General features: G+C 44.7%; 1 protein-coding gene across 1 annotated transcript in view; it reads left to right on the top strand.

Annotated features, from left to right (window-relative positions):
• The window catches only part of LOC121279009 (laminin subunit alpha-3-like), a 509546-nt gene that overhangs the window by 350443 nt on the left and 132479 nt on the right, over window positions 1–26624 (top strand). The window contains exons 33-37 of the mRNA XM_041189741.1: window positions 2211–2422; window positions 4313–4517; window positions 8796–8940; window positions 22465–22605; window positions 23366–23527. Coding sequence (XP_041045675.1) covers window positions 2211–2422; window positions 4313–4517; window positions 8796–8940; window positions 22465–22605; window positions 23366–23527 — 865 coding nt within the window. The remainder of the gene's footprint in view (window positions 1–2210; window positions 2423–4312; window positions 4518–8795; window positions 8941–22464; window positions 22606–23365; window positions 23528–26624) is intronic.

Raw genomic sequence — 26624 nt, 5'->3', positions numbered from 1 at the left:
AAGCGGCACTTGCTTAGCAATAACCTGCTCACTGACACCCAGTTTGGGTTCTGCCAGGACCTCAGCTCCTGACCTCATTACAGCCTTGGTTCAAACATGGACAAAAGAGCTGAACTCCTGAGGTGAGGTGAGAGTGACTGCCTTTGATATCAAGGCAGCATTTGACCGAGTGTGGCATCAAGGAGCCCTAGCAAAACTGGAATCAGTGGGAATCAGGGGGAAAACTCTCTGCTGGTTGGAGACGACCTAGCAGAAAGGAAGATGGTTGAGCTTGTTGGAGGTCAGTCATCTCAGCTCCAGGACATCACTGCAGAAGTTCCTCAGGGTAGTGTCCTCAGCCCAACCGTCTTCAGCTGCTTCGTCAATGACCTTCTTTCGATCATAAGATCATAAGTGGGGATGTTCGCTGATGATTGCACAATGTTCAGCACCATTCATGACTCTTCAGATACTGAAGCAGTCTATGTCCAAATGCAGCAAGACCTGGACAATATGCAGGCTTGGGCTGACAGGTGTCAAGTAACATTCGCACCACACAAGTGTCAGGCAATGACCATGTCCAACAAGAGAGAATCCAACCATCGACCCCTGATGTTCAATGGCATCACCATCACTGAATCTCCCACTATCAACATCTTGGGGGTTACCATTGGCCAGGAACTGAACTGGACTAGCCAGTTAAATACTGTGGCTACAAGAGCAGGCTTGGAATCATGTGATGAATAACTCACCTCCTGACTCCCCAAAGCCTGTCCGCCATCTACAAGGCACAAGTCAGGAATGTGATGAAATACTCTCCACTTGCCTGGATAAGTGCAGCTCCCACAACACTCAAGAAGCTTGACACCATCCAGGACAAAGCAGCTGCCTGTTTGGCACCACATCCACAAACATTCACTCCCTCTACCATTGACGCACAGTAGCAGCAGTGTGTACCATCTACAAGATGCACTGCAGGAATTCACCAAGATTCCTTCGACAGCAACTTCCAAACCCACGACCACTACTATCTAGAAGGACAAGGGCAGCTGATAAGATGGGAACACCACCGACTGGAAGTTCCCCCCCCCACCAAGTCACTCACCATCCTGACTTGGAAATTTATCACCGTTCCTTCACTGTCGCTGGGTCAAAATCCTGGAAGTCCCTTCCTAACAGCACTGTGGGTGTACCTACACCACATGGACTGCAGCGGTTCAAGAAGGCAGCTCACCACCACTTTCTCAAGAGCAACTAGGGATGGGCAATTGACGCTGACACAGCCAGCCAAGCCCACAATTCAGGAATTAATTTTTAAAAATAGGATGTGGGCATCGCTGGCTAGGCTAGAATTTATTGCCCATATCTAATTGCCCCTTGAGGAGGTGATGGTGAGCTGCCTTCTTGAACCGTTGCAGGCCCTATGATGTAGGTATATCCACAGTGTTGTTAGGGAGGGAGTTCCAGGATTTTGACCCAGCGACAGTGAAAGCATGGTGACATTGGAGGAGATGGTGATGTAGTGGTAATGTCACTGAATTAGTAATGCCCACTATGGCAGCTGGTGGAATTTAAATTCTATTAATAAATCTGGACATCAGCTGTCCTTTCATAAACTAGCAATCCAGAGGCACAGACTAATATCCTAGGGACATGGGTTCACATCCAATTATGGCAACTGGTGGAATTTAAATTCAATTAATAAATCTGCCCTTGAGAAGATGGTGGTGGTGAGCCACCATTTAACGATGACCATGGAGCTATCACCATAAAAAAAAATCTCATTCACAAATGTTCATTAGGGAAGGAAATCTGCCATCCTTACCTGGTCTGGCCCACACGTGACTCCAGACCCACAGCAATCTGGTTGACTCTTAAAACTGCCCTCCAAAATGGCCTAGCAAGCCAGTCAGTTTAAGAGCAACAAGGGATGGGTAACAAATGCTGGCTTTGCGAGCGACACCCACATCCTATGAAAGAATAAAGAAAAAAAATAATTCCAAGTCAGGATGGCTTGTGGCTTGGAGGAGAACTTACAGGTGGTGGTGTTCCTAAACAGCTGCTGCCCTATATACTATAGACGCACTTAAAGGGCAGCTAGAAATGTACATGAGGGAGAATAGAATGTTATGCCAATAGGATGAGATGAAGTTAACTGGTAGGATGTTTCAATGGAGCATAAATACCAGTTTAGATCTGTGCTGGAAATTCTATGTAATTCTGTTTTTCAGTCCAGCTACATCATCCCGATTCTGTACAGATTCTGCAAAGTCACTCGTGGCATTCTACAATAATGGAGCTGTATCCTGTCAGTGTAATGAAGAAGGTGCCACCAGCCCTGCATGTAATCCATTTGGAGGCCAGTGTTCCTGCCGGCCAAATGTTATTGGACGTCGATGTGACAGATGTGCCACTGGCTATTTTATGTTTCCCAATTGCCGACGTAAGTAGGCATCTGTACAATTGCAAAATAATCAGGCAGGAGAGTTATATTAGGCACTTTGAGACGTTTTGACAATATAACAAGGCACAATAAATTCTATCTAGTTATAAATTTATGTTCTATTTTTGGAGATGAAATTGTAAAACTCAATCCATATCCTAAATTGACTTCCCTGGTAATGAGGTCATCCTATCAAAGACAGGAGACATAGCAGCATCACCAGACAAGCACAGTCCTATTGTCTATTGCTGCCTCCCTCCCTTGATGATGTGATTGTAGAATTGTAGTGATACAGTAAAGAATGAGCTATTCAGCTCATTGTAGCTGCATGAGCTATTTGAAAGAACCTTGTAAAATTTGCACAGCATTGTTACAGCACGGAAGGAGGCCATTCAGCCCATCGTGTCTGCACCGACTCTCCAAATGAGCCTTTCACCTAATGCCATTCTCGCGCATTCTCCCCATAACCCTGCAGATTGTTTCTTTTCAAATAGTCAGCCTAACTCCCCCTTGAATGCCTCCATTGAACCCCCACCCACACACTCTCAGGCAGTGCATTCCAGACCCTAGTTACTTGCTCTGTGAAAAAGATTTTTCTCATGTTGCTTTTGCTTCTTTTGCCAATTAATTTAAATTTGTGCCCTCTTATTCTCGATCCTTTCATGAGTGGGAACAATTTCTCCCTATCTACTCTGCCCAGACCCCTCATGATTTTGAATACCTCTATCACATCCCCTCTCAGTCTTCTTTTCTCCACAGAAGAGTCCCAACTTCTCTAATCTTACCTCATAACTGAAGTTCCTCATCTCTGGTACCATTCTTTTTTTCCTTTTCAAATATTTGTCCAGTTCTAACTTTCATTTGATCATATAGTATTATGGGCCTGAATTTTCCCAGGTGGATGGCAATCCCAACATTGGGCTCAATTCCTGATCGCAAACCCAGAAGTGGCTGTGGTGGAACTCCAGAGGAGGCCAAGTAAGAGCTCCGGGCACCCTTCCAATTGGGAATGGAGGCCGGGCTCCAGCACTGGGAGATCGATTCAGCATGTCCTGTGGAAAGGGCCTCCAGCCTCTTTCTCAGGAGCTCAGGAGGGGCAACATCGCCATGGGGGCACCTTCATTTGGAGGGGTGTGGTTGCCATTGCAGCAGGTACATCAGCGGGGATATCCATGAAATGGCTATAATACCATGCCTTCTGGTTGAGGAAACCTGAGCATTGCGATTTACTGTGGGCAATTAATAAATGGCCTCAAATGTTTCACATCTCTGATCTCCCACTGTGAAGCCACCTTTGCTACCTGGCTCCGTGAACAGTCAGAAAAATCTCAATCCATTACCGGAATAGGGGTTGATTGCCTTATTAAGTACCCTAATAGGCTACCCGCTGCAACTAGACAGGTGGCTGTACCACAAGGAGGCTGCCTCCATAAAAAGCGCATAGAGGCAGGAATGTGTCACCAAGCCAGCCCACCCCCTCCAAAACTGTCCCCATAGGGATGAATACATGCCAAATATCGGTATTTGAGGGGTGTAGTCAGCTTTTGGTGACAACATGCAGAGAAGACCAGACTGTCTTCCTCTCAGAACCAATCTTTCCAAGACCAACACTAATAGAATTGAGCCTCTATATCATACGGATAGCAATGAAGGGCAGACATGGTCTTTTGGGCAGAATGACCTGTTTTCATGTAATAACTTCTCTGTAATTAATTTCTGGCTTATTTAAAAAGAATATATGTTGCTAAATCGCATCCATGTATTGGGTATAATTTTGTATCGATGTATCTGATACCCACTTGTATCAGTTCAAAGTTTTATTTGTTATAAAAAATGTTAATTTGGGGGACAAAAGAAGCAAACTTCCTGCATTTTTTGTTTCATCTTAAGCTTGCAATTGTGGAAGGCGCCTGTGTGATGAGGTCACAGGCCAATGCATCTGCCCTCCTCAAACGGTGAAGCCTTCATGCGAATCATGTGTTAAACAAACCTTCAGTTACCACCCTCTGGCCGGCTGTGAAAAATGCAACTGTTCACGAGAAGGAATCACCACACCTGCAAATCCAGACTGCAATCGACAAACTGGGCAGTGTCGGTAGGTAGAACTACACTAAACAATGCTCTCACTTCTCACTGGCATCGCCAAAATAGTTGGCAACAAACACCAACAACTTGCATTTATGTAGTATCTTTAATGTAGTACAACTTCTCAAGGCGTTTCACAGGAGCATTTTCAAACAAAGTTTGATACCAGTCTGTATAAGGAAGTATTATGACAGCTTGGTCAAAGAGCTAGGGTTTAAGAAGCATCTTAAAGGAAGGAGAGGTGAGAGAGGGATTTCCAGAGCTTAGGGTTTCGGCAGCAGAAGGCAAGGTTCCCAACTGCGGAGCAGTTAAAATCGGGGATTTTTCAAGATGCCAGCTGTGATATAGAGATTTTGGAGGGTTGTAGGACTGTAGGAGGTTACAGAGGTTGGGCGGGGTGAGGCCATGGAGGACTTTGAAAACAAGGATCAGATTTTTTTAAATCGAGGTGTTGCTGGACTGGGAGCCAACGTAGGTCAGCAAGCACGGGGCATTTGAGTTAATGGGACTTGGTTAGGATACGGGCAGCAAAGTTTTGGATGAGCCCAAGTTAATGGATGGAAAATGGATGGCCAGTCAGGAGAGTATGGAAATAGTGGAGGTATGAATGACCATTTTCGGAACTGAAGAACTGTGGTGGAGCTGGAACCAGGCACTGGAATGACCATTCAGTAAAAGATTCAGGATCTTAAAACGGTTAAACAAAAATCAAAGACTATGGGCGGGATTTTACAGCCCTGCCCACTGCCGGGATCTCTTGGCTGGGCCGCTGAACCTCCCACGGGTGGGTCCCACCACAACGGGGCTGTAAAATCCCGGCCAATGTGTATGCAAAATATGCACCACATGAAACAGTATCTCATCTCTGAGATATCTGATTGCAGATGGAAGCACGTTTCAAATATTATGGTGGACCCTTAAAATAATCCATAAAATTAAAAATTATTAATAGATAGAATGTGCAAGATTATGGGGATAAGGCAAGGGAGTAGGACTAGGTGGAATGCTCTTTCAGAGAGCCAGTACAGACTTGATGGGCTGAATGGCCTCCTTCTGCACTGCAAAGGTGCTGTGATACTGTAAATGTAGCAGATTGCTAGTATGTATAGGTCCAAGAGTGGCCTCATCTTACTGCCTCTTGGTTTCAATGAACAGAGTGTCTGATCACCTTCCCAGTACCCAGATAAGTAATCTTTTAATAGCTCTATTTCCTGATGTTCCTTCTTCAGTGAATGGGACAATCGATGGCTTATTCCTGAAATGATGCTTGAGGTATTTTATAGTATTCTTTAATGCTCTTATTTACAATGTTCACTTTCCAGTTTTCAACATTGCCTTTCTTGGATTCATTAGATCTTCACGGTGTTATAGTCATTTAATAGGTGTCAGCTGTGGCTGAGTGAGTAACTTTCTCAGGGCCAGCTTTTCAAATGGATTGGGGCTGAGATTGGATTTGGGGAGGCGCGCATCTTCATGCCACTGGCTTCCATGCTGGTTCCCGCCACCATCCAGACTGACATGGTGGGCTCCGAGTGGGGAGTGAGGGGTAGTTGGGAGGTGGTGGGGGTGCTGTGGATCATACGAGAACCCTCCCCCCCCTCCCATAATGGCTGCTGGGCCATAGCTGCGACCACTCCCAGAAGGAAAAACAGCTGGAACCAGCATTCCTATTTCCCAGTTTTTACTTCTGGGACTGGCCACCACCCCATGAAGGGGTTGTCCCTCCACAATCACAGCCAGGCAGCTGTGGCCATTTTAAAACACAAAAATAACTGACGTCCTCTTCAGAAGGCACCTCCATGTTGAAACGCTCCTTCTCTATCTCCAAATCTGCAGCCCCCACCTCAACTGGTGGGGGCTGACAATCTGTTAGATATGTTGTCCTTTCAGTCTTGGGAGCCTGCCCATGACTTCTGATTGGACAGCAAGCCTGTTCCCTGCCATTAACTAGCCTGGGGGGGGGGTTAGTGCCGGGAAGTGAGCCGGCAGCTGGGTTCCTAAGCCAGATGTGAAACTCCTGGTCTCTGAGTCAGAAGCCTGAGAGTTTAAGTGCCCCCCTAGAGACATGGGGTAAAACTTTTAGCTCAGCAGGCGGACGTGCCCCCGACAAAACCAAGCGTAAAATGACGCGCGATGACATCAGGCGAGCGTCCCAACATCATCGCGTACTCACACGATATTTCAGTCGGTGGGCACATGCCGGAGTCAGCAGCACGGCCTGCCAACAATTAAAGGGCCTATTAAGGCCATTTAAAAGTTCATTAAAAGAAGTTTTGCGCTACCTGTCCAACCTTACGGTTGGCGGCCAGGCGAAGAGGCCAAGCTGCCTTTGCACTTTTTTGGAAACCTCATCCACAGGCAGGGTGAGGTTTCCAAAAGCAAATTAAAATAAAATAAAAACTTTAATTTTTCATTAATAACATGTCCCTGCTTATGTGACAGAGTCACATGAGGTGACATGTTTTATAACATTTATAAAATCTTTATTTTTCTTTTTTAAACCTGTTCATCTCCCTGAGGCAGCTCTGTGCTTCAGGGAGATTTGCCAGCGCGCAGTCGTGTGCATGGGCAAAGTCCGCACTCACCCCGCTCACACTCCACCTTCGCCTGCACAGGCAACGCTAAGCGCTGCAGCTCGTGTTTTACGCTGGGCGGGCCTTAATTGGCACACCAGCGTGAAATCGCCTTTCGGTCGGCTTCCTGACCACCCCCACCCGTCCCTGCCAAGCCCCCCCAACATGGGTGAAATTCTGCCTATGAGCACGTAATGCAGACTTTCAGTCTCAGCACAGAACTGAGGGAGTGCTGCACTATTGGGTGGGGTTGGGGGGGGTGACGCCTTTGGGATGGATTGTTAAACCAAGGCATAACCCATAAGAAGTTCGTCTACCTCTACTAACTACACTTTCCTGCCCAATCCCTAATTTCCTGCCTTATCCCTTTATCCTTTGATCCCATAGAGACTAAAAGCTTATTGATTTCAGCCATGAAATCCACAATGTGGATTGATCATCCACAACCCTCTGGAGTAGAGAATTCCAAAGATTCATTACCCTTTGAGTGAAGAAACTTCTCTTCAATTATTTTATCTATGGCTTTTTAAAATTCATTTATGGATGTGGGTGTCGCTGGCTGGGCCAGCATTTATTGCCCATTGCTAATTGCCCTTCAGAAGGTGGTGATGAGCTGCCTTCCTGAGCTGCTGCAGTCCCTGTGGTGTAGTTACACCCACTGTTAGGGAGTGAGTTCCGGGAATTTGACCCCTAGGAAAGAATTTTCCCGTTGACGAGCAGGGGCGGGGCTCACTCGCTGACGCATAAAATGACACACGGTGACTTCAGGCGGGTATCCCAACATCAACACGTGTCATTTAGATTGTTAGTTCAGCGGCCTTTAACAAAGTAATTGGGATGAGGTTTCATGAAGGGTTCATTAATTAAATAACATTTTTTGAAAAAACTAATGGACATGTCCCAGCTCAAGTGATAGTTTCACATGAGGAGACATGTTCTTAAAATTTTGTTTGACCTATATTACATTTTTCAAGACTTATGCTAATCTCCCTGAGGCACCTCTGTGCCTCGGAGATTTCTGCTCTCTTTCGCGACTCAGGAATCTGCCCCACCCGCATAGGAAGCGCTCAGCCTTGGCCTGTCCACATAAAATGGTGGCGCGCACCCGATCGGGGGTGTCAATCAGGTTCGTGCTCGCTCCTGCGCAACCGCCCCCAACGGAGGGAAAATTCAGCCCCTAATTCTAGATTTCCCAGCAGAGGAAACAGCCTCTTGGTTAAAACCCTGTCAAGACCTCTCAGAATCTTATATGTTTTAATAAGGTCACCTCTCCTTCTTCTAAACTCTATGGACTTTCGGTCCATTCTATTCTAGGCACCATCTGCCTTCTCAGAACCCATGGCACTGCTTTGAAGATGGGCAGGGGGTTATCCCCAGTGTACTGGCCAATATTTATCCCTCAGCTAACACCACTAAAATCATTATAATCATGACAATATTTCAAAAATATTCTGTCCAATATCTGTGAAGCACTTTGGGATATCCTGAGGTTGTGAAAGACGCTATATAAATCTTAGTCTTTCTTTATGCGTGCAGTAATGGGACTAAGAGGAACATGGCAGACTTAAATTCAGCCAATTTAGTTCTTAACTTTAAAAGTAATAATAGTTATCCAAAAGCAAATATATTGAAAATACTAAGAGATTATTTTAGAAAGAAATGTGCTCCATAGACCAGCTGTGAGCAATTTAATTTCATGTACCTTTTCCATTTAGATGCAAATCAAAAGTAACAGGCCGCCAGTGTGACCGCTGTTCTGTTGGTTACTCCCGTTACCCGGACTGTGTTCCCTGTAACTGTAACCGTGAAGCAACACAGCCGACGGTGTGTGATCCTGTAACCGGACAGTGTCTTTGCAAGGTCAGTCCTAAGGTGTTTAACCATTTTCTAAGGGGGCAGTTGGAAGTACTTTGCAAATAAAGAGAAATTATTATACACTATGATTTTCTCATATTAGACTAAGAAGGAGGCCACTTGGTCATTGTGTCTGTGCCAGTTCTTTGAAAGAGCTATCCGCTTAATCTTACTTGTCACCACTCTTTCTCCATAGCCCTTCCAATTTTTTCTTATCAAATATTTATCCAATTTCCTTTTGAATGTTACTGTTAAATCTCTTTCCTCCTGTTTCAGGCAGCAAACCTTAACAACTCACTGGGTTAAAACATTTCCTACATCTCACCTCTGGCACTTTGACTTGAATTGGAATCTTCTGGTTACCAAGCCTCCTGCAAATGAAAACCATTTCCCCTATCAACACCACAACCCCAACCCCCATCCCCGCCACACACACTTACACTTGTAGTTTTGAACACTTCTTTTAAATCTTCTCTTAAACTTCTCTGCTCTGGGGAGAATAATATCAGCTTCTATAATCTCTGCACATAACTGAATTCCCTCATCCCAGGTAGCATTCCAGTCAATCTCCTCTACATCCTTGGTAAGTTCAGTCTGTGGATTGATAAGGACCCATGCAATAAATTACTTCTTGTTCATAATAGTCACTCCTCACAAGGATTGGAATTTTTTGGCATTATAAATGTATTCACACTCACAGATTGTGTCTGCCCTTCATCACCAACAGAGTTTCTGATCTTAGCCTGGCTGACTGTTGGGAGAGATGCCAAGCAGAGGAAAGGGAAAAAGGCAACATTACAATGTCAATTTGAAAAACAAATTTAAACAGCAAAGATGTCATTAGTTAGAGGAAGTAAATGGAATGATTCTGTAGCTTTGACATTATACAGAGCAAATATTAACATACCAAGGCTTGATGAATTATTTTTTATTTGTTTCTTATTGCTGCCATTTTAATGGAGACTTAAGCTATTTAACATGCGTACATGGAATCATAGAATGATACAGCACAGAATGAGGTCATTTGGCCTGTCGATCCTATGCCACCTCTTTGAAGAAGCTGTCCAATTAGTCTTAACTGTTAATGATTTTGAAGACCTCTATTAAATCCAAGTTTCTTCAGCATGTCCATATAACTGAAGACCCTTGTAGCTAGTAGCATTCTAGTAAATCATGGAATCATAGAATGGTTACAGTGTAGAAGAAGGCTGTAATTTCAGTACCGGTTCTCTGCAAGAAAGGGTGTAAGGACAGTTCTAGCAACTACAGGCCAGTTAGTCAAACATCAGTGGTGGGTAATGTTTTGGAATCCTTAATCGGGGGAAAAACAATCAACAGGCACTTGGAGAGTTTTGAGTTAATTAAGGAGAGCCAGATCAAATTTGTAAAAGGCAGGTCATGCTTGGCTAATTTAGTTGAATTTTTTGATCAAATAACAGAAAAGGTTCATGAAGGGAATGTGGTGGATGTTGTCTATATGGATTTTAAGAAAGCATTTGACAAGGTCCCGCATAAAGGGTTGGTTTACAAAATTGTGGCTTATCGAATAGGAGGGCCAATGAGCAATTGGATAAAAAAAACCTGCTTAAGGACAGAAAGCAGAGAGTCATGGTATGTTGTTATTTTTCAGATTGCAGGGTAGTAAAAAATGGTGTTCTCCAAGGGTCAGTGCTAGAACAACTTTTTTATATATATGTGACTTGAACCTTGAAATACAAAGTAAAATTTCTAAGTTTTTCAATAATACGAAATTTGGAATCGTGGCGAACAGTAAGGGCACTACAAATTGCCTGCAGCAGGGTATAGGTGGACTATCAGAATGGGCAAACAAGTGGCAGATGGAATTTAATACAGAGAAGTATGAGGTGATACATTTTGGCAGGAGGGATAGGGAGAGACAATATAGAATTAATGACACAGTTCTAAACAGTGTGCAGGAAAAGAGGGACCTGGAAAGGCATGTGTAGCGATCTTTGAAGGTGGCAGGACATATTGAGAGAAGTGTTTGGGATCTTGGGCTTCATAAATAGAGGCATTGAGTACAGAAGCAGGGAAGTTATGCTGAACCTTTTTAAAGCTCTGTTTAGGCTCCAACTAGAGTTTTGTGTCCAATTCTGGTCACCGCACTTTAGAAAAGATCTGAAGGTCCCTTGAACATAAGAACATAAGAACTAGGAGCAGGAGTAGGCAATTCAGCCCCTTGAGCCTGCCTGGCCATTCATTACGATCATGGCTGATCTCATTTCAGCCTCAACTCCTGAGAGAGAGCAAAGGAGGTTTACCCAACATGGTTCAGGGATGAGGGGCTTTTAGTTACAAGGTTGGAGAAGCTGGGGTTGTTCTTTGTGGAGCAAAGGATATTGAGGGGAGATTTGACAAGGATGTACCAGACTATGAGACATTTAGATAAGGTAGACAAGGATAAACTCTTCCAATTAGCTGATGATACCAGGATGAGGGAACATAGATTTAAGATTTTGGGCAAGAGATGCAGGGGGAATGTGAGGAAGAACTTTTTTACACAGTGAATGGTAATGACCTAGAACTTGTTGCACACAAGGGTGGTGGAAGCGGAAACAATCAATGATTCCAAAAGGAAATTGGATGGGCACCTGAAGAAAATAAACTACAGAGACCGAGTGGGAGAGTGGGACTGATTGGATTTCTCTGGTGGAAACGGCAAGGGCTTGATGGGCTGAATGGCTTCCTACTGTGCCATTGGTGACTTTATGATTCATGTATTCTAATTTCACGGCATTAAGGTTGTATGCAGAAGGAAATTTTAATGATCATCTTGAAATGATGATAAATTGAATTATGCTGTTGGAATGGTCTTTGGAAGCCTATTACTATTTCAGAATAACTTGCATTTACACAGACCCTTTAACACAAAAAAAGTCACAAAATACCTAGGAACATAGGAACAGGAGGAAGCTGTTCAGCCCCTCGAGTCATGTTGGATCATTTAATTAGACCATGGCTGATCAATATCATAACTTTTTATACATCTACCTTGCTTCTGTTATGGCACAGCAGATAGTAAACTCTGAATTGTTCAAATCCCAGAGGGAAGTTTGAAACAACTGCTATAGCTGTTTTGCAATTTGTATCTTTATTTTGAGATGTGTGCCTTGAATTCAGTAGTAATAATTCCACCAAGTCTTAGAGATTTTTCTATAAGAAATAATTTTAAGCACATACATAGGTCTACAAATTGCTACTATGACAACACCTAGCTCCCCTAATTAATCTGACTCCGAGTTACACCCCCGTTATGATATTGATCAGCCATGGTCTAATTAAATGATCCAACATGACTTGAGGGGCTGAACAGCTCCCTCCTGTTCCTATGTTCCTAGGTATTTTGTGACTTTTTTTGTGTTAAAGGGTCTGTGTAAATGCAAGTTATTCTGAAATAGTAATAGGCTTCCAAAGACCATTCTAACAGCATAATTCAATTTATCATCATTTCAACAGTAAAATCAAAATAGATTTTAACAGACCCAGGCAAAGCACACAATACCCTGGACAGTGATATTCACAGTGAATTCTCTTAGCTTCGGTTCTTATAGGCAACAACTTGGTACATAGAGGCTGGAGGCTTTTCACGCTTGTTAGATCTTAGAATGCCTTCTTTCCTTACACATAACCTCATCTCCTTTATATACTTTTCTCCTTTTAATGTAAATCCCATTGTCTCAATATGTCTTTGGACTTTACCTTTCTAATAAGAAAAATCTTTCATAGTACCAATTTTATCAGTAAGCTTTGAGAAAAATAAACACACTGTTTGGCTTCTTCTGGCTAAGTGTAACATTTCACCCTCTCTTTGAAATTCACAACTACTCTAGTTTATCTGAAAATTCAAACCCCACGTTCTAAAACTTCAGCCATGTTAACTTATTTAGCATTTCAAACCTAGCTTCTCTTCTGATATATCAAAGCCTTCAGACCAGCTGTCTTTAATTCAATTAAGTCCCACACACACACACACTATCCAGACCACACTATTCCTACTTTACAATAAATCCCAATAACCTTATAAAAATTATTATATTTCATGACACTTCTATAACCCTTAATACTCTTATCCAACAAAAAACTATCACATCTATCTATCCTCCACCCTGTCACAAACCTTCTCTTTTGTTCTTCCTTTCCTCTCCCCTGCCCCTCCCCCCCACCACACCCCTTCCACTAGCTCAAAACCTATTACATTTTTATTCTCCTTCAGTTTTGATAAAGGGTCATTGACCTGGAGGAATGAACTCTGTTTCTTGCCACAGATGCTGCCTGGCTTGCTGAATATATCCAAAGTATTTGAGACTTCCAGCACCTGCAGCATTTCACTTTTATAAAAATCTCAGTTTTGAAATTTTCAATTGACTCCCAGCTTCAAGAATTCTTTGGGGAGAGATTTCCAGATTCCCACTACCTTTTATCTGACAAAGTGCTTCCTGACATCACCCCTAAAAACCCTAGCTCTAATTTTAAGGTTATACCCCCTTTGTTTTGTACTCCTGCCACCAGCTAAAATAGGGCAGATGTGGGGATCCTAGCAACTCCTCCAATCTTAAACATTGCAATTAGATCACCCCTTAATCCCCTATATTGAAGAGAAAAATCTGTCTGGATAATTTAACCCTGTTAGCCCCGGTTTCATTCTGGTGAATGCACACTGCATCCTCTCCATGGCCAAAATATCTTTCATGAGATGCGGTGCCTGGAACTGAACACAGTTCTCCAGATGCAATCTAACCATAACTATATACAGCTGTTGCAAAAATTCCACTGGTTTGCATTCCAGCAGCCTTGAGATTAAGCCCAACATTCCATTACATAGTATTACATGATAATTACAGCACAGAAACAGGCCATTCAGCCCATCCAGTCAATGTCAAGTTTTTTTTGCTCCACATGAGCCTCCTCCCACCCCTCTTCATCTCACCCAACCAGCATAATCATTTTATTTTCTTCTCCCTTCTCTATTCATTTAGTTTCTCCTCAAGATATGCTATACTATTCACTTCAACCACTCCAAGTGATAGCTAGTGTAAAACTGCTCTAGAAAAATGTAAAAAACTGAGTGCTTAGCACACACTTGTAGGTACAATAGCTTTCTGGAAATACTACTAAATCCAACAGTGACTGCAGATTTTTTTTCAGTGCCACTTAAATTCATGTGTTTCTTGCTATTAAAATTTTAATGGGTGATAAGTGAAATTAATTGTTCCTTACAAAAATCTTCTTGCAGCGTTACAAGGCTGTTTTGTTTCAAATTGACATTGGATGAACAGTTAACTACAGCAACGTCACTTTTATGCATGACTTTATTCTAGGTCCATATGATTGGATTCACCTTCTTGATTTTTTTTATACCAGTCGACTAATTTTTAATAATTACTGTATATGGGCTCCTACATAAAGGCACAATAAGATAATGACAGTGAGCGAGAGGGACAATATTACAAGAAATGACCAAACTTTGGTTAAAGAGCTGGGTTTTAAGGAGGGAGGAAGTTCCAGAGTGGGCTTAGACACTGAAGGTGCAGCTACATTGTGGCAAAGAGGCAGGGGGGAGCTTCACGAGAGACCTGAGTCTTGGAAAGTATGCGGCTAGATTGAAGTTACAGAGGTAAGGAGGGACCAGGCCATGAAGAAATTTAAACATGAGAATTTTAAATTTAAGACACTGGGAGACCAGGAGCTGTAGAGGCTGGGGATCAATGGAAAATTTCAAAATTGAGGTTGATTGATTTTTGTTGGGTAAATATATTAAAGGATTTGGAACCTAGTCAAATAAATGGAGTTAAGGTACAGATCAGGAATGATCCAGCTGCATAGTAGAACAGGCTTGAGAGGCTGAATGGCCTCCTCCTCTTCCTATAAACCAATTTCAGATGGGGTAATAGGTAAATGGGATTAAGAGAGCAGGAGAGTGTCATAGTTAAGATGGGCTCAGAGCAGGTGTGTGGCGTGAGGAGATAGGAGAGAAATTAGAGAGGCTGGTTCAGGATTGGGGAATGTTGAGCTTGCTGTGTGAAGGAATGTGGCAGAAGCAGTGGAACATTTGTTCTGAATCTTTGGGTGGCATTCTCCTATCCTGCCCATGGCAGGTTTCATGGCGGGCGAGAGTGGAGAATTTAGCAGGAGGCCAAAAATTGAAAACCTGCCGGTGTAAAAATACTTTGCGATTCTCCCGATGGTGGGTTAATGGCAGATTAAAGGTTGGGTATCCCGCTGTACAATGGCGTGAACACCATTTGCATTCATTACTATCTCATGAATGCTCATTAAATTAGCTTCTTGCCAGAATCACATACTGCCTTCCAATCTTGCGTAACGCCAGCAAGAAAGCATGTCGGCCTGAAGCTCGTTTGAAAAAGGGTAGCATCAGACCTTACTTCGCTTGCAAGTTTGAGATCAGCATAGCGCAAGTAGCCTACATTTAATAACATTGCACCGGTCTCGTCATGATGCCAGTGGAACACCATACTGCTGGGGCTGTAGGGTTGGCCTGTTCCCAGTGTTTGCCTCCATAGTCACAAGGACACCTCTGTGTAGTGGTACTCAGGCAGGGCTCAACTTTCAGACACTGACCAGTATTGCGACCTGAGGAGGCATCGGTGTAGGAGTGGTCTGGTCCTGGTGGGCACCACCATTGTCCAAAAGGACACCACTGTTCAGCAGTATTCACACAGTGCTGAGCATATAGAAACCAGCATTTCGACCGGGGAAGGAGTGGGGAGGGGTCAGTGGTTGGGAGGGGAAGGGCCAACACAAGGGGTTGATGAGGAGAAGGGGGCATGATGGAAGACAGAAAAGGGCAGGAAGGTGGTGGAAGCAGAGGAGGAATGATGGGAGGCAAAGAGTAGGTGGGAAACTGGAACCCGACAAAAATAATTGAAGCAGTGACAAACAAGGGGGTGAAAGGGATATCACATGAATGAAGACTCTCTAATAGAAAAGTTGGGGTAGGTGGGTTGTTAGTGTGCCACAAAGGGAATGGATTGCACGCAAACTCATAAGTTGAGGGGGTGTTGCTGGGAAGAGAGACAGTTTAGTTTTCGGTCCTGAGGGTAATGGGGAACTCTGTGAAAGTCAAAGTCCTTGGTCTGGGGCTTGCAGTCAGGAATCAGAGTAGAGACATCCCTGGGCAGTTGTGGAAAGCAGTCAGAGAGCAGAGACAGTCTTGGGACTCTGTGCACCTCACAGTCAACAGTCAAAGAGTAGAGAGACCATCATGGGGAGCAGCAGGCATGCAGCAGGAGTAATCGTTGGGAGCATGGTGTACTCCCACTCCACGGAGAGGCAAGGGTTCTGTGCTCAATCAGAATAATGCACAGCTTGGTGTGCAGGGCTGTCTCACAGTCACTGTCCATGGACTTGTCTGTCTCTGTACTGGGCTGCAGATGGGATGGTGATAGTAATGGGAGGCATCAGCAGCCTGTATTTGGGGACTGCATAATAAAGGGGGGTGGGGGGAGATGGGCATGTGAAGCTTTTCTGTGGGGGAGGGGTTCACCTGGGTAGGTGATGTGCACACAGCCTCCAGATGGGGAAGGTAGAGGTCCACATGGGGCATGGGCACTTCGGTAGTGCTGGGCCCAGGGGGGAGGGTAGGAATATCCACCACAAGTATGGGATCCAGTATTATTGGGGGAGGGTGGAGAATAACTGGAGCAAGCTCTACCTTCACACCATGAGGTTCCAGCTAGATTTCTGGGACACAGACCATGAGAGGGGGACCGTTGAAACTCATTTTGAAATAGTAATGTAGGACCAGCATCTCGCTCTACTGGAGTTATGGTGCAATTATAAATCAAAAGTAGAAGTGAATCTGAATGGGAGGCTGTGTGGGAGGAGCACACTGCTGGAGTAAGGGGCCCTTTCTGGGGGCGCCCTCTAACTTGTTGGTGCTGCAAAACTGAATTGGAGTCTTATAACAGAGGAAGGAAGAAGATCTCCCTGTGAAGAAAGCCGTTGGAAGCCAATGCCTTTATCAGTGCTGTAACAGGGATACTCAGAAGTCAATGGCTTAACATCACATTCACAACATATCAGCATTAACAAATCAGAATGTGAAATTTGGGAATGCAGGCAATCGGAAAGAAAGCACAGGTACAGCATATATGGCATTGCATTGCAATAATGGAGGCCCATCACATGCTCTCCGGAATTGGAATTCCTAATGGGCCAAAGGGCATCCAGTCATTAATAATCATTATTGATCATTAGAATGCCAAATCAGAGATTGGAGCAATGAGCTAGGTTAGGTAGTGCTTGTCATTCAAACCTTTTCATAACAATGAGGGATTCAGATGTTACATCTCTGGGATGGCATCTTGGTCACCTCAGTGTGGGTGGTAGCACCTCAAAGACAAGGCAGCATCAATGACAATGCAATTAGGGCAGAAACCACTATAGACCATTACAGTTGTTGTTGGTAACAGATTGTGAGCTTCAGTATCTTGACCAGTTACTCTTCAATATTTCATTTCATTTCAGAGAGAAGGTAAAAGCAAAAATGGATCCAAGGCTCAATTATCATTAATAAGTTATTGATGATTAATGACTGGATGCCCTTTGGCCCATTAGGAATTCCAATTCTGGAGAGCATGTGACTGGCCTCCATTAATGCAATGCCATATATGCTGCACCTATGCCTCCTTACCAATTGCCTGCATTCCCAGATTTGAGGGTCCTAATGCAATGGAGGAGGTGAAGGAGGGAAAGACGACACAGAGTGCAGCTCCAGGAGGTGGCCCTGCCTGGTGTCCAGGCTCAAGGGGAACCACAGCAAGAACGAGAGGGTCAGAAGGAGAGACCCAGACAATGGAGGCAAATTGCCAGACCAAGGGTATAGTGAAGAAGACTCTCCTATTTACAAATGATTGAGAGACAATACCGGGCACGTCTGCGCTTGTCCCAATTTCTGGTAGATCATATCTGCCACATTCTTCGTGAAGACCTGACGCCCCATGGAGTGGGAGGCTATCTCCTACCAGTGACTTTAAAGGTGACTGCAGCGCTAAATTTCTTTGTCTGTGGGTCATTCCAGGGATCCACAGGCGACCCGTGTGGCATTTCTCAGTCCACAACACATAGATGATTAAAGAAGGTCACAGATGCCCTTTACAGCTGCTCTGGACAAAGATAGCCAGGCTGCAAGATTCATCAGCTTCATCGCTATCTCAAGCTTCCCAAGAGTGCAGGGTGCAATGGACTGTACCCATATGGCTTTAGGGGCTCCATTGCAGTAAGCCCCTAATGTTTATAAACCCAAAGCCTACCATTCCATGAATGTACAACTGGTGTGTGATCATTGAAAGCACATACTGCACGTTTGTTCCAGTTACCCTGGAGTTGCCATGACTCAAGCATCCTGAGTTACTCCCAAGTGCCTCGAAGGGCCTGAACGTCTGCAGGGATGGCTGCTTGGAGATAAGGGGCACCCACTGAAATGCTGGCTGATGACATTGGTGCGTCCCCCTTAGAGTTGATCTAAGGAGAGGTACAACGCCGCTCACAGTTCCACACAAACCCTAATAGAGCAGACCATTGGGATTCTGAAGATGCGCTTCAGATGTTTGGACCACTCAGGTGATGCACTACCATACATTCCTGATAGGGTTTCGTGCATCATTGCTGTGTGTTACACCCTTCACAACCTCACACTGCAAAGAGGTGATCTTGCCAGAGGCTGAAATGGAGGAGAACGAGAGCTCTTCAGAGGTTGAAGAGTAGGAGGCCCAGGAACCTCAAGAGGGTGATGAGAGTCAGTTTGAAGGTGATGATTCCATAGATGAAACAAGACATGGAAGACATACCTGTGACACTTTAATCACTGCCAGATTCATTAGTAGGAGAAGTAAAGTGAAGGCAAAGGGAGAAGGCCCAAGTCCTCCTGGCCCTCAATGTCATTCCCTTTCATCTCCAGGAATTTCCAACTAACCAAATCAAGAATGAGTCCAGCATTGACACTTGCACCTTTTGGCCTCATGATTCACTAGGCCATGATCTTACGGGGCCCTCTGTATGTGCTCGCTCTGGGAACTGAGAGTCCACTCAACAATGAGAGCAATGCAAGAAGTGACTTGAAGCAGTCCTTGCCACATAATTAAGAAACTACAGTGGACAGTGAGCTGAGCACATGGTTAGGGATCTCCTCCTCCTGTCCGTGTCTTGTCCTTTTCCACTATTACTTTTGCCACTAATCAATCGAGGTTGATGAGCTTCCCTCACACAATGGCCTTCCGTGAAGAGGAAGGGTTAAAAGCGCATAAATCACACACTTCTAATAAAGATTTTAACACATCTCCCTAACCTTACACAAGGGTACGGAGACGATCTTCAGTGAGGTTGCTATGATATGAATGTGGATCTCACAAAGGGAGACTGTCACTGCGTGGGAGGAAGGATAAACCTCAAAATAAGAGGATTCCAATGTATATAATCACAGTGCCTACAAGTGATCAAGCCATTCACAGAAACATCAAATGTATTTACAAAAGTGCAACATTTTTGCTGCAATAACACATCTGTGACCCAAAAGTGATTTCAAAATGTCTTAATTTTCCTAACCCGACCACTATGCCTATCCCCAATATTCGCAGCAGAGGCAGAGGCAGCGTGCTGACTGCTACGTCCTGATGTCTTTGTTTACCTTGGCAGATGTCCTCTGGTGGCCCATGGCCTGGAGGGCCCGGCCTGATAAGGGTCTCATTCTTAGAGGCAGATGCACCCTCCTTGGCCTAAGCGGCTGGAGTGGATGGGATCATAGGCAGAGAGGATTGTTGGCAAATGCACACCCATGGAGTGTCATGAGAGGATGCCCCTAGGGTGTCCAGATGACCGAGGGCCCTGCTCTGACTTCTTGAGGCGATGATGCACCTGGAGGGAGGTCAAAGTGCCTCATCCCCCTGTCCCTGTCACCCACATCTTGATGATGCCTACCAGCATGTGTGAGACCATGGAGTCCAGGGCCAAGTGCAAATCTGGCAAAACCTGCTAGGCCAAGGTGTTCATGGTGGTTGCCAACCTTCCCATGGTGACCTCGAGGCGCTGGCATGTCGGAGCCACAATATCAGACAGAACGTGGACTAACTCCTCCACCCTTCACTCTAGTCTGCCGAGCGACTGCCAAATCTCTGCCCGATGTTCTGCTGCCTGATCTTGCATCTCCAGCATGGAGTTGGCAGCCACTCGCAGAAGCTCATCATCTGACCCGGATTGAGCAAGTGGCTGGTTTCCAGCAACTTGCCGAGTGCCTGAGACCTGGGCTATCCCTGCCTCTGACTGCTGCGGGGACATGTGAGTGAGATGTTCTCCAGTAGGTGAGCCGGAGCCTAATCTAGAGCTCTGCTGCACTGAGGTGTGTGTCACTGTGCTGGTGGAGGGTGCGGGTGAGTGCTGTGCTGGTCTTTCCTCAGCTTCCTCTTCAGATGCGGTCTGGGGGCTGGGACTTATGGTGGGCTGCCTTGTGGGCCTCGATCTGCTGGTACTTATAAGATAGAAAATTGAGTTTCAGTTGATAAGGATGAGGTATATAAGACTGTGTAACACTCACTGTGCTTGTCATGATGCAATAAGCTGTTGGAGATGTGATCCATACAAGGTTGCTGAGACAGTCCAATCTCCCCTTCCCCACAGGAGCGATCCCTTTCATTCCCAGCAATCTCAGCTGCAGTGTCCTCGAACTCACTGAGGGCAATGATGTTGGCCGTGCCCCCCACCAAATCTTTCCCACCTGTTGCGGGCAAACTTTCCCTGGATGAAGACAAAAGAAAGGCACGTGATGAGAAGGGATGGAGCTTAGGTTGGGAAAGATGTTTGCCCCATGTGTGTGGTGAGCCCTCCCCTGCAGCTCTAAAGGTGGAGAGTGCGCAGCACGATAGATGGAATGGTGGTAATGTGAAAGGTTCCGTTAGTCAATCAGTGCTGATATGTATCCCCTGCTAATGGCTGTGTGATGTTCCTGAAGAGAGCAGCCCTTGGACTGCACAATGCCATGATGAGAGTTTGATACTGGATGGAGTTGAAGGATGACTTACCCTGGTGGAGTAGATGAGATCATTCATCCTCTTCATGCACTGGATGGCGTTGCAGGTGCAGTGGTCATCCGCACTGACATCCTTTGTGATGGCCTTCAAACCAGAGAGGTGAGGCCGGTATGCTTCCTGGATCTGTCCCTGGGATACAGAACATCCCCATGCACCCGCAGTCCTCTGATCAAGGCCTCAAAGGCCTGATGGATGAAGCAGGGTGCAGCTTTCTTCTTTTGCTTCGACGACATCTTGAACAGTCTCCTGGATACAGGTTTGCCGGAGAGTGGAGAGTGAGATGTATGTGCCCTGGTGGCATTTAAATGTGGTGCCCAGACCTTCGACATGGCAGGTAACAGGGGGGGGTGGGGGGCGGTGCAGACGAATCAGCTCCTGAGCTGCCAGGTAATTCAGAAAGATACCCACCTGTGCTTAATTAATGAGCTTCTAAGTGTGGGGTCAAGCGCAATTTCCTGCCCTTCCAAGCAGCAAGATATGTGCCGCAAAACCCGCCTGCCACCGCACTTCGTTTCAAAAACGGACATTTAGTTCCTAAGTGACAAAGCAGTACGTGAGCTTCTTGCGCTTGTTAGAGGTGGGGTGGAAGACGATGTAGATATCCAACATCGGAGGGGCTCGGGTAAGCTTTGATTATGGAATTATCCAGATGCCTTATTGAGTGTAAGATTTTTGGTATGTTTATTATCACTTTTCTATGCCAGTTATGCATTTAAAGATGTTGAAATACAGTTCCAAAAGGTGATGGAAATCTAAAATTAAAATAGAAGATGCCAGGAATGCTCAGCATATCAGGTAGCATCTGTGAAGAGAGAACTCTGATGGAAGGTCATCAGCCTGAAATGTTAACTCAATTTCCTTTTTTTCCTTTATTCATTCATGAGATGTGGGTATCACTTGCAACTCCAGCATTTATTGTCCATCTCTAATTGCCCTTGAACTGGCTTTTAAGGCCATTTTAGAGGGCATTTAAGAGTCATATGACAGCCAGACCAGGTAAAGACTGCAGATTTTGTTTCCTAAAGGGCATTTGTGAACTAGATGGGTTTTTACAGCAATCACATTTACTGAGACCAGCTTTAAATTCCAGATCTTATTAATTAAATTTAAATACCACCAGCTGCCATGTTGGGATTTGAACCTGTGACCCCAGCACATTTGCCTGGGCCTCTGAAAAAAGTCTAGTGAAATTACCACTGCATCACTGTCTCCCCATGAGTCATTTTCTGGACACATGCTGCCAGGCCTGCTGAGCATTGAAACACGGTTACTTTGGCTGGGAATTTCTGGCGCCAGCAGTGGCAGGCATCATCGCGGGTGGGACCAAACTGCTCTCCAAATGTTCCCGTCCCACCCGTGACAATGCCGGAAAATCCCGCCCTTTATCTCAGAGTGACCAGGCCATTACATTCAACATGAAAAATAATATTTATACAAACTTCAAATCTTTCTGCTTTAATCATTTTAGGAGAACGTTATGGGTGCATATTGTGACATTTGTCGACCTGGCTCATTTCATCTGGATCCAGCCAATCCCAAAGGCTGCACAAGCTGTTTTTGCTTTGGAGTAACAAATGAGTGTCGGAGCTCCAGTAAGCCCAGGACTAAAGTGAGTGAAAAAAATCTGAGTCCTCAATTTTGAATTTCTTCCAAATATATGGTTTATATCTGAAGTAACCTCTTATTCTTAAACTGTGTCCCGCTAGTTCTAATCTCACCCACAAGAGGAAACATCCTCCCGGTATCTACTCTATCAAACCCCCTCAGGATCTTATATGTTTCAATGAGATCACCTGTCATCCTTCTAAACTCCAATGGGTATAGGTCCAACCTGTTCAACCTTTCTTCATAAGATAAGCCCCTCATCCCAGGAATGAGTCAATTGGATCCTCTCTGGACTGCTTCTAATGCAATTTTTCAAATAGGGAGACCAAAACTGTACACAGTATTCCAGATGCAGTCTCACCAAGTTCTTGTACAGCTGCAATAAAACTTCTCTACTTAATAAATAAAAAGTGTTTAAAGAATTTCCTTTTAAAAAGACACAAGTTTTCAATGTCCCGGAGTTGTTTCATTACTCCTGCAATAAATGCCAACATTCCATTTGCCTTCCTAATCACTTGCCGTACCTGCATATTAACTTTTTGTGATTCATGTACCAGGACACCCAGACCCTTTGTACCACTAGTGCCTCTATCATTTTGTAATATGGAATGGTGAGCTAGTATTTGGTCAAGCTATTGAATTACTAATTAGTTCACAACACATTTATCATCTAAAGTATAAAGATACACTACTTTCACAGTAGAACAATTTTTAATTGTTGATTTAGTTTTGATGTTGCAGTTCAGATTTGTACTTTCTTTTAGCATATGCAAATGAAGAAATGGGATTTATTCACGGGGAATAAGCAGAGCATTCCAGTTGTTTATAACCAACGGAGTAACACTGTCGTAGCTGATGTACAAGAACTACCTAGTGTTATTCGTGATTTATACTGGCTAGCCCCAGAGTCCTACCTGGGAGACAAGGTGAGTGAAGCCTAAGGCTTTAGAATTTCATCAAACCGTAAGATGTTACAGGCCGTTCCGCTAATCAAGCCTGCGCTGTGTTACTAATCTCACTCTCCAACTCATTCCTCGTATCCTTTGTCACAATTGTGTAATTATGATATCACAGATATTAAGGACAGCTGTTTAAAAGTATATTTCTGTTTTCAAACTTTTACATTAGGTTTAAAAACATTTTTTCAAAATAGAAGTATGATAGACAACCTGGTACCTTTTCTGAGTTTGTTCAAAGCTTATCAGACTCTTATCTCCAGAGCTGGCTATGAAGAGTCATTAAAATGCAAAGACTCCTCCAGGGATGTCCACAAGGTATGATAGAAGCAGATCATCAAAAGATGTCAACAACAATAGTACAATAGAACACATAGGTGTTAAAGTTAAAGTTGGTGATATTATCTAAACGAATGTGCTAATTAAGAATGGATGGTAGGGCACTCAAGGTATAGCTCTAGTGGGTTTTTTTTTTATATAATGGAAATAGGTGGGAAAAGGAAAATCTTTATAATTTATTGGGAAAAAAAAGAAGGGGGAAACAGAAAGGGGGTGGGGATGGGGGAGGGGACTCACGACCTAAAGTTGTTGAATTCAATATTCAGTCCGGAAGGCTGTAAAGTCCCTAGTCGGAAGATGAGGTGTTGTTCCTCCAGTTTGCGTTGGGCTTCACTGGAACAATGCAGCAAGCCAAGGACAGACATGTGGGCAAGAGAGCAGGGTGGAGTGTTAAAATGGCAAGCGACAGGGAGGTTTGGGTCATTCTTGCGGACAGACCGCAGGTGTTCTGCAAAGCGGTCGCCCAGTTTACGTTTGGTCTCTCCAATGTAGAGGAGACCACATTGGGAGCAACGAATGCAGTAGACTAAGTTGGGGGAAATGCAAGTGAAATGCTGCTTCACTTGAAAGGAGTGTTTGGGTCCTTGGACGGTGAGGAGAGAGGAAGTGAAGGGGCAGGTGTTGCATCTTTTGCGTGGGCAAGGGGTTGTGCCATACGAGGGGGTTGAGGAGTAGGGGGTGATGGAGGAGTGGACCAGGGTGTCCCGGAGGGAGCGATCCCTACGGAATGCCGATAAGGGGGGTGAAGGGAAGATGTGTTTGGTAGTGGCATCATGCTGGAGTTGGCGGAAATGGCGGAGGATGATCCTTTGAATGCGGAGGCTGGTGGGGTGATAAGTGAGGACAAGGGGGACCCTATCATGTTTCTGGGAGGGAGGAGAAGGAGTGAGGGCAGATGCGCGGGAGATGGGCCGGACACGGTTGAGGGCCCTGTCAACGACCGTGGGTGGAAAACCTCGGTTAAGGAAGAAGGAGGACATGTCAGAGGAACTGTTTTTGAATGTAGCATCATCGGAACAGATGCGACGGAGGCGAAGGAACTGAGAGAATGGGATGGAGTCCTTACAGGAAGTGGGGTGTGAGGAGCTGTAGTCGAGATAGCTGTGGGTGTCGGTGGGTTTGTAATGGATATTGGTGGACAGTCTATCACCAGAGATTGAGACAGAGAGGTCAAGGAAGGGAAGGGAAGTGTCAGAGATGGACCACGTGAAAATGATGGAGGGGTGGAGATTGGAAGCAAAATTAATAAATTTTTCCAAGTCCTGACGAGAGCATGAAGCAGCACCTCGTCAGGACTTGGAAAAATTTATTAATTTTGCTTCCAATCTCCACCCCTCCATCATTTTCACGTGGTCCATCTCTGACACTTCCCTTCCCTTCCTTGACCTCTCTGTCTCAATCTCTGGTGATAGACTGTCCACCAATATCCATTACAAACCCACCGACACCCACAGCTATCTCGACTACAGCTCCTCACACCCCACTTCCTGTAAGGACTCCATCCCATTCTCTCAGTTCCTTCGCCTCCGTCGCATCTGTTCCGATGATGCTACATTCAAAAACAGTTCCTCTGACATGTCCTCCTTCTTCCTTAACCGAGGTTTTCCACCCACGGTCGTTGACAGGGCCCTCAACCGTGTCCGGCCCATCTCCCGCGCATCCGCCCTCACTCCTTCTCCTCCCTCCCAGAAACATGATAGGGTCCCCCTTGTCCTCACTTATCACCCCACCAGCCTCCGCATTCAAAGGATCATCCTCCGCCATTTCCGCCAACTCCAGCATGATGCCACTACCAAACACATCTTCCCTTCACCCCCCTTATCGGCATTCCGTAGGGATCGCTCCCTCCGGGACACCCTGGTCCACTCCTCCATCACCCCCTACTCCTCAACCCCCTCGTATGGCACAACCCCTTGCCCACGCAAAAGATGCAACACCTGCCCCTTCACTTCCTCTCTCCTCACCGTCCAAGGACCCAAACACTCAACCCTTTGGCTTCTAAGGGAACAGGAAACAGGAAGGGACTTCAAAGGACCTCAACTTAATTAACTTCCTTGCTTGTTTAAAACAATGGCTTATTGAAAATTAACATAGCAGCCATTTTTGTGTTTTTGAACTGTATAAGGGAGGCTGTAAGAAGCCATCTTGTGAGGCAGGGTGCAGAACCCCCAGAAAAAACTCTGGGAGGCAACATGAGAAAGGGCTCTTGGCCAAGGGAAGAAAAAGAGGAAGGTATTAAGAAATCATTTGCTGTTCTGCTGAAAGAGTCCAGGCAAATCTGCAAGTGCATTAATGTTATCACTTTTACTTCAGTAACATTAAGCAGTTGTTTGTATAATAAATGAACTTTTATCCTGTTTAAGGCTTTGCTAGCTGGTTAATTTTAAATTGGATCATTTGCAAATTTACTATATACACACACACAAATTCTTAGTTCATGGACCACTTTGAGGAAACGCATTTTATGTGGTTGTGATACCTTTAACACTTGCTTTATCAAACAACTATTTAATTTTTTTTTAATGATTTCTGGATTCAGTTTGTGACACATTATATCTGCTAACTACAATCTGTATCAAGGTTTTTTTTTCTAACTTCTCCTTAAATGCTGTTTTTAATTCTTACATGGATTCTTATCATCAATGGCAAAGACAGCCGTTATTACCCATTCCAAATTGCCGTTGAGAAGGGCAATTGATAAGGGCTATTTGTGATTATCTTCAATTTT

Source organism: Carcharodon carcharias, chromosome 6, assembly GCF_017639515.1.
Source record: "Carcharodon carcharias isolate sCarCar2 chromosome 6, sCarCar2.pri, whole genome shotgun sequence".
In the NCBI taxonomy this organism is placed as follows: domain Eukaryota; kingdom Metazoa; phylum Chordata; class Chondrichthyes; order Lamniformes; family Lamnidae; genus Carcharodon; species Carcharodon carcharias.
Note: the sequence above shows the minus strand (reverse complement) of the source record. Positions and strands in the feature narration are given on the sequence as shown.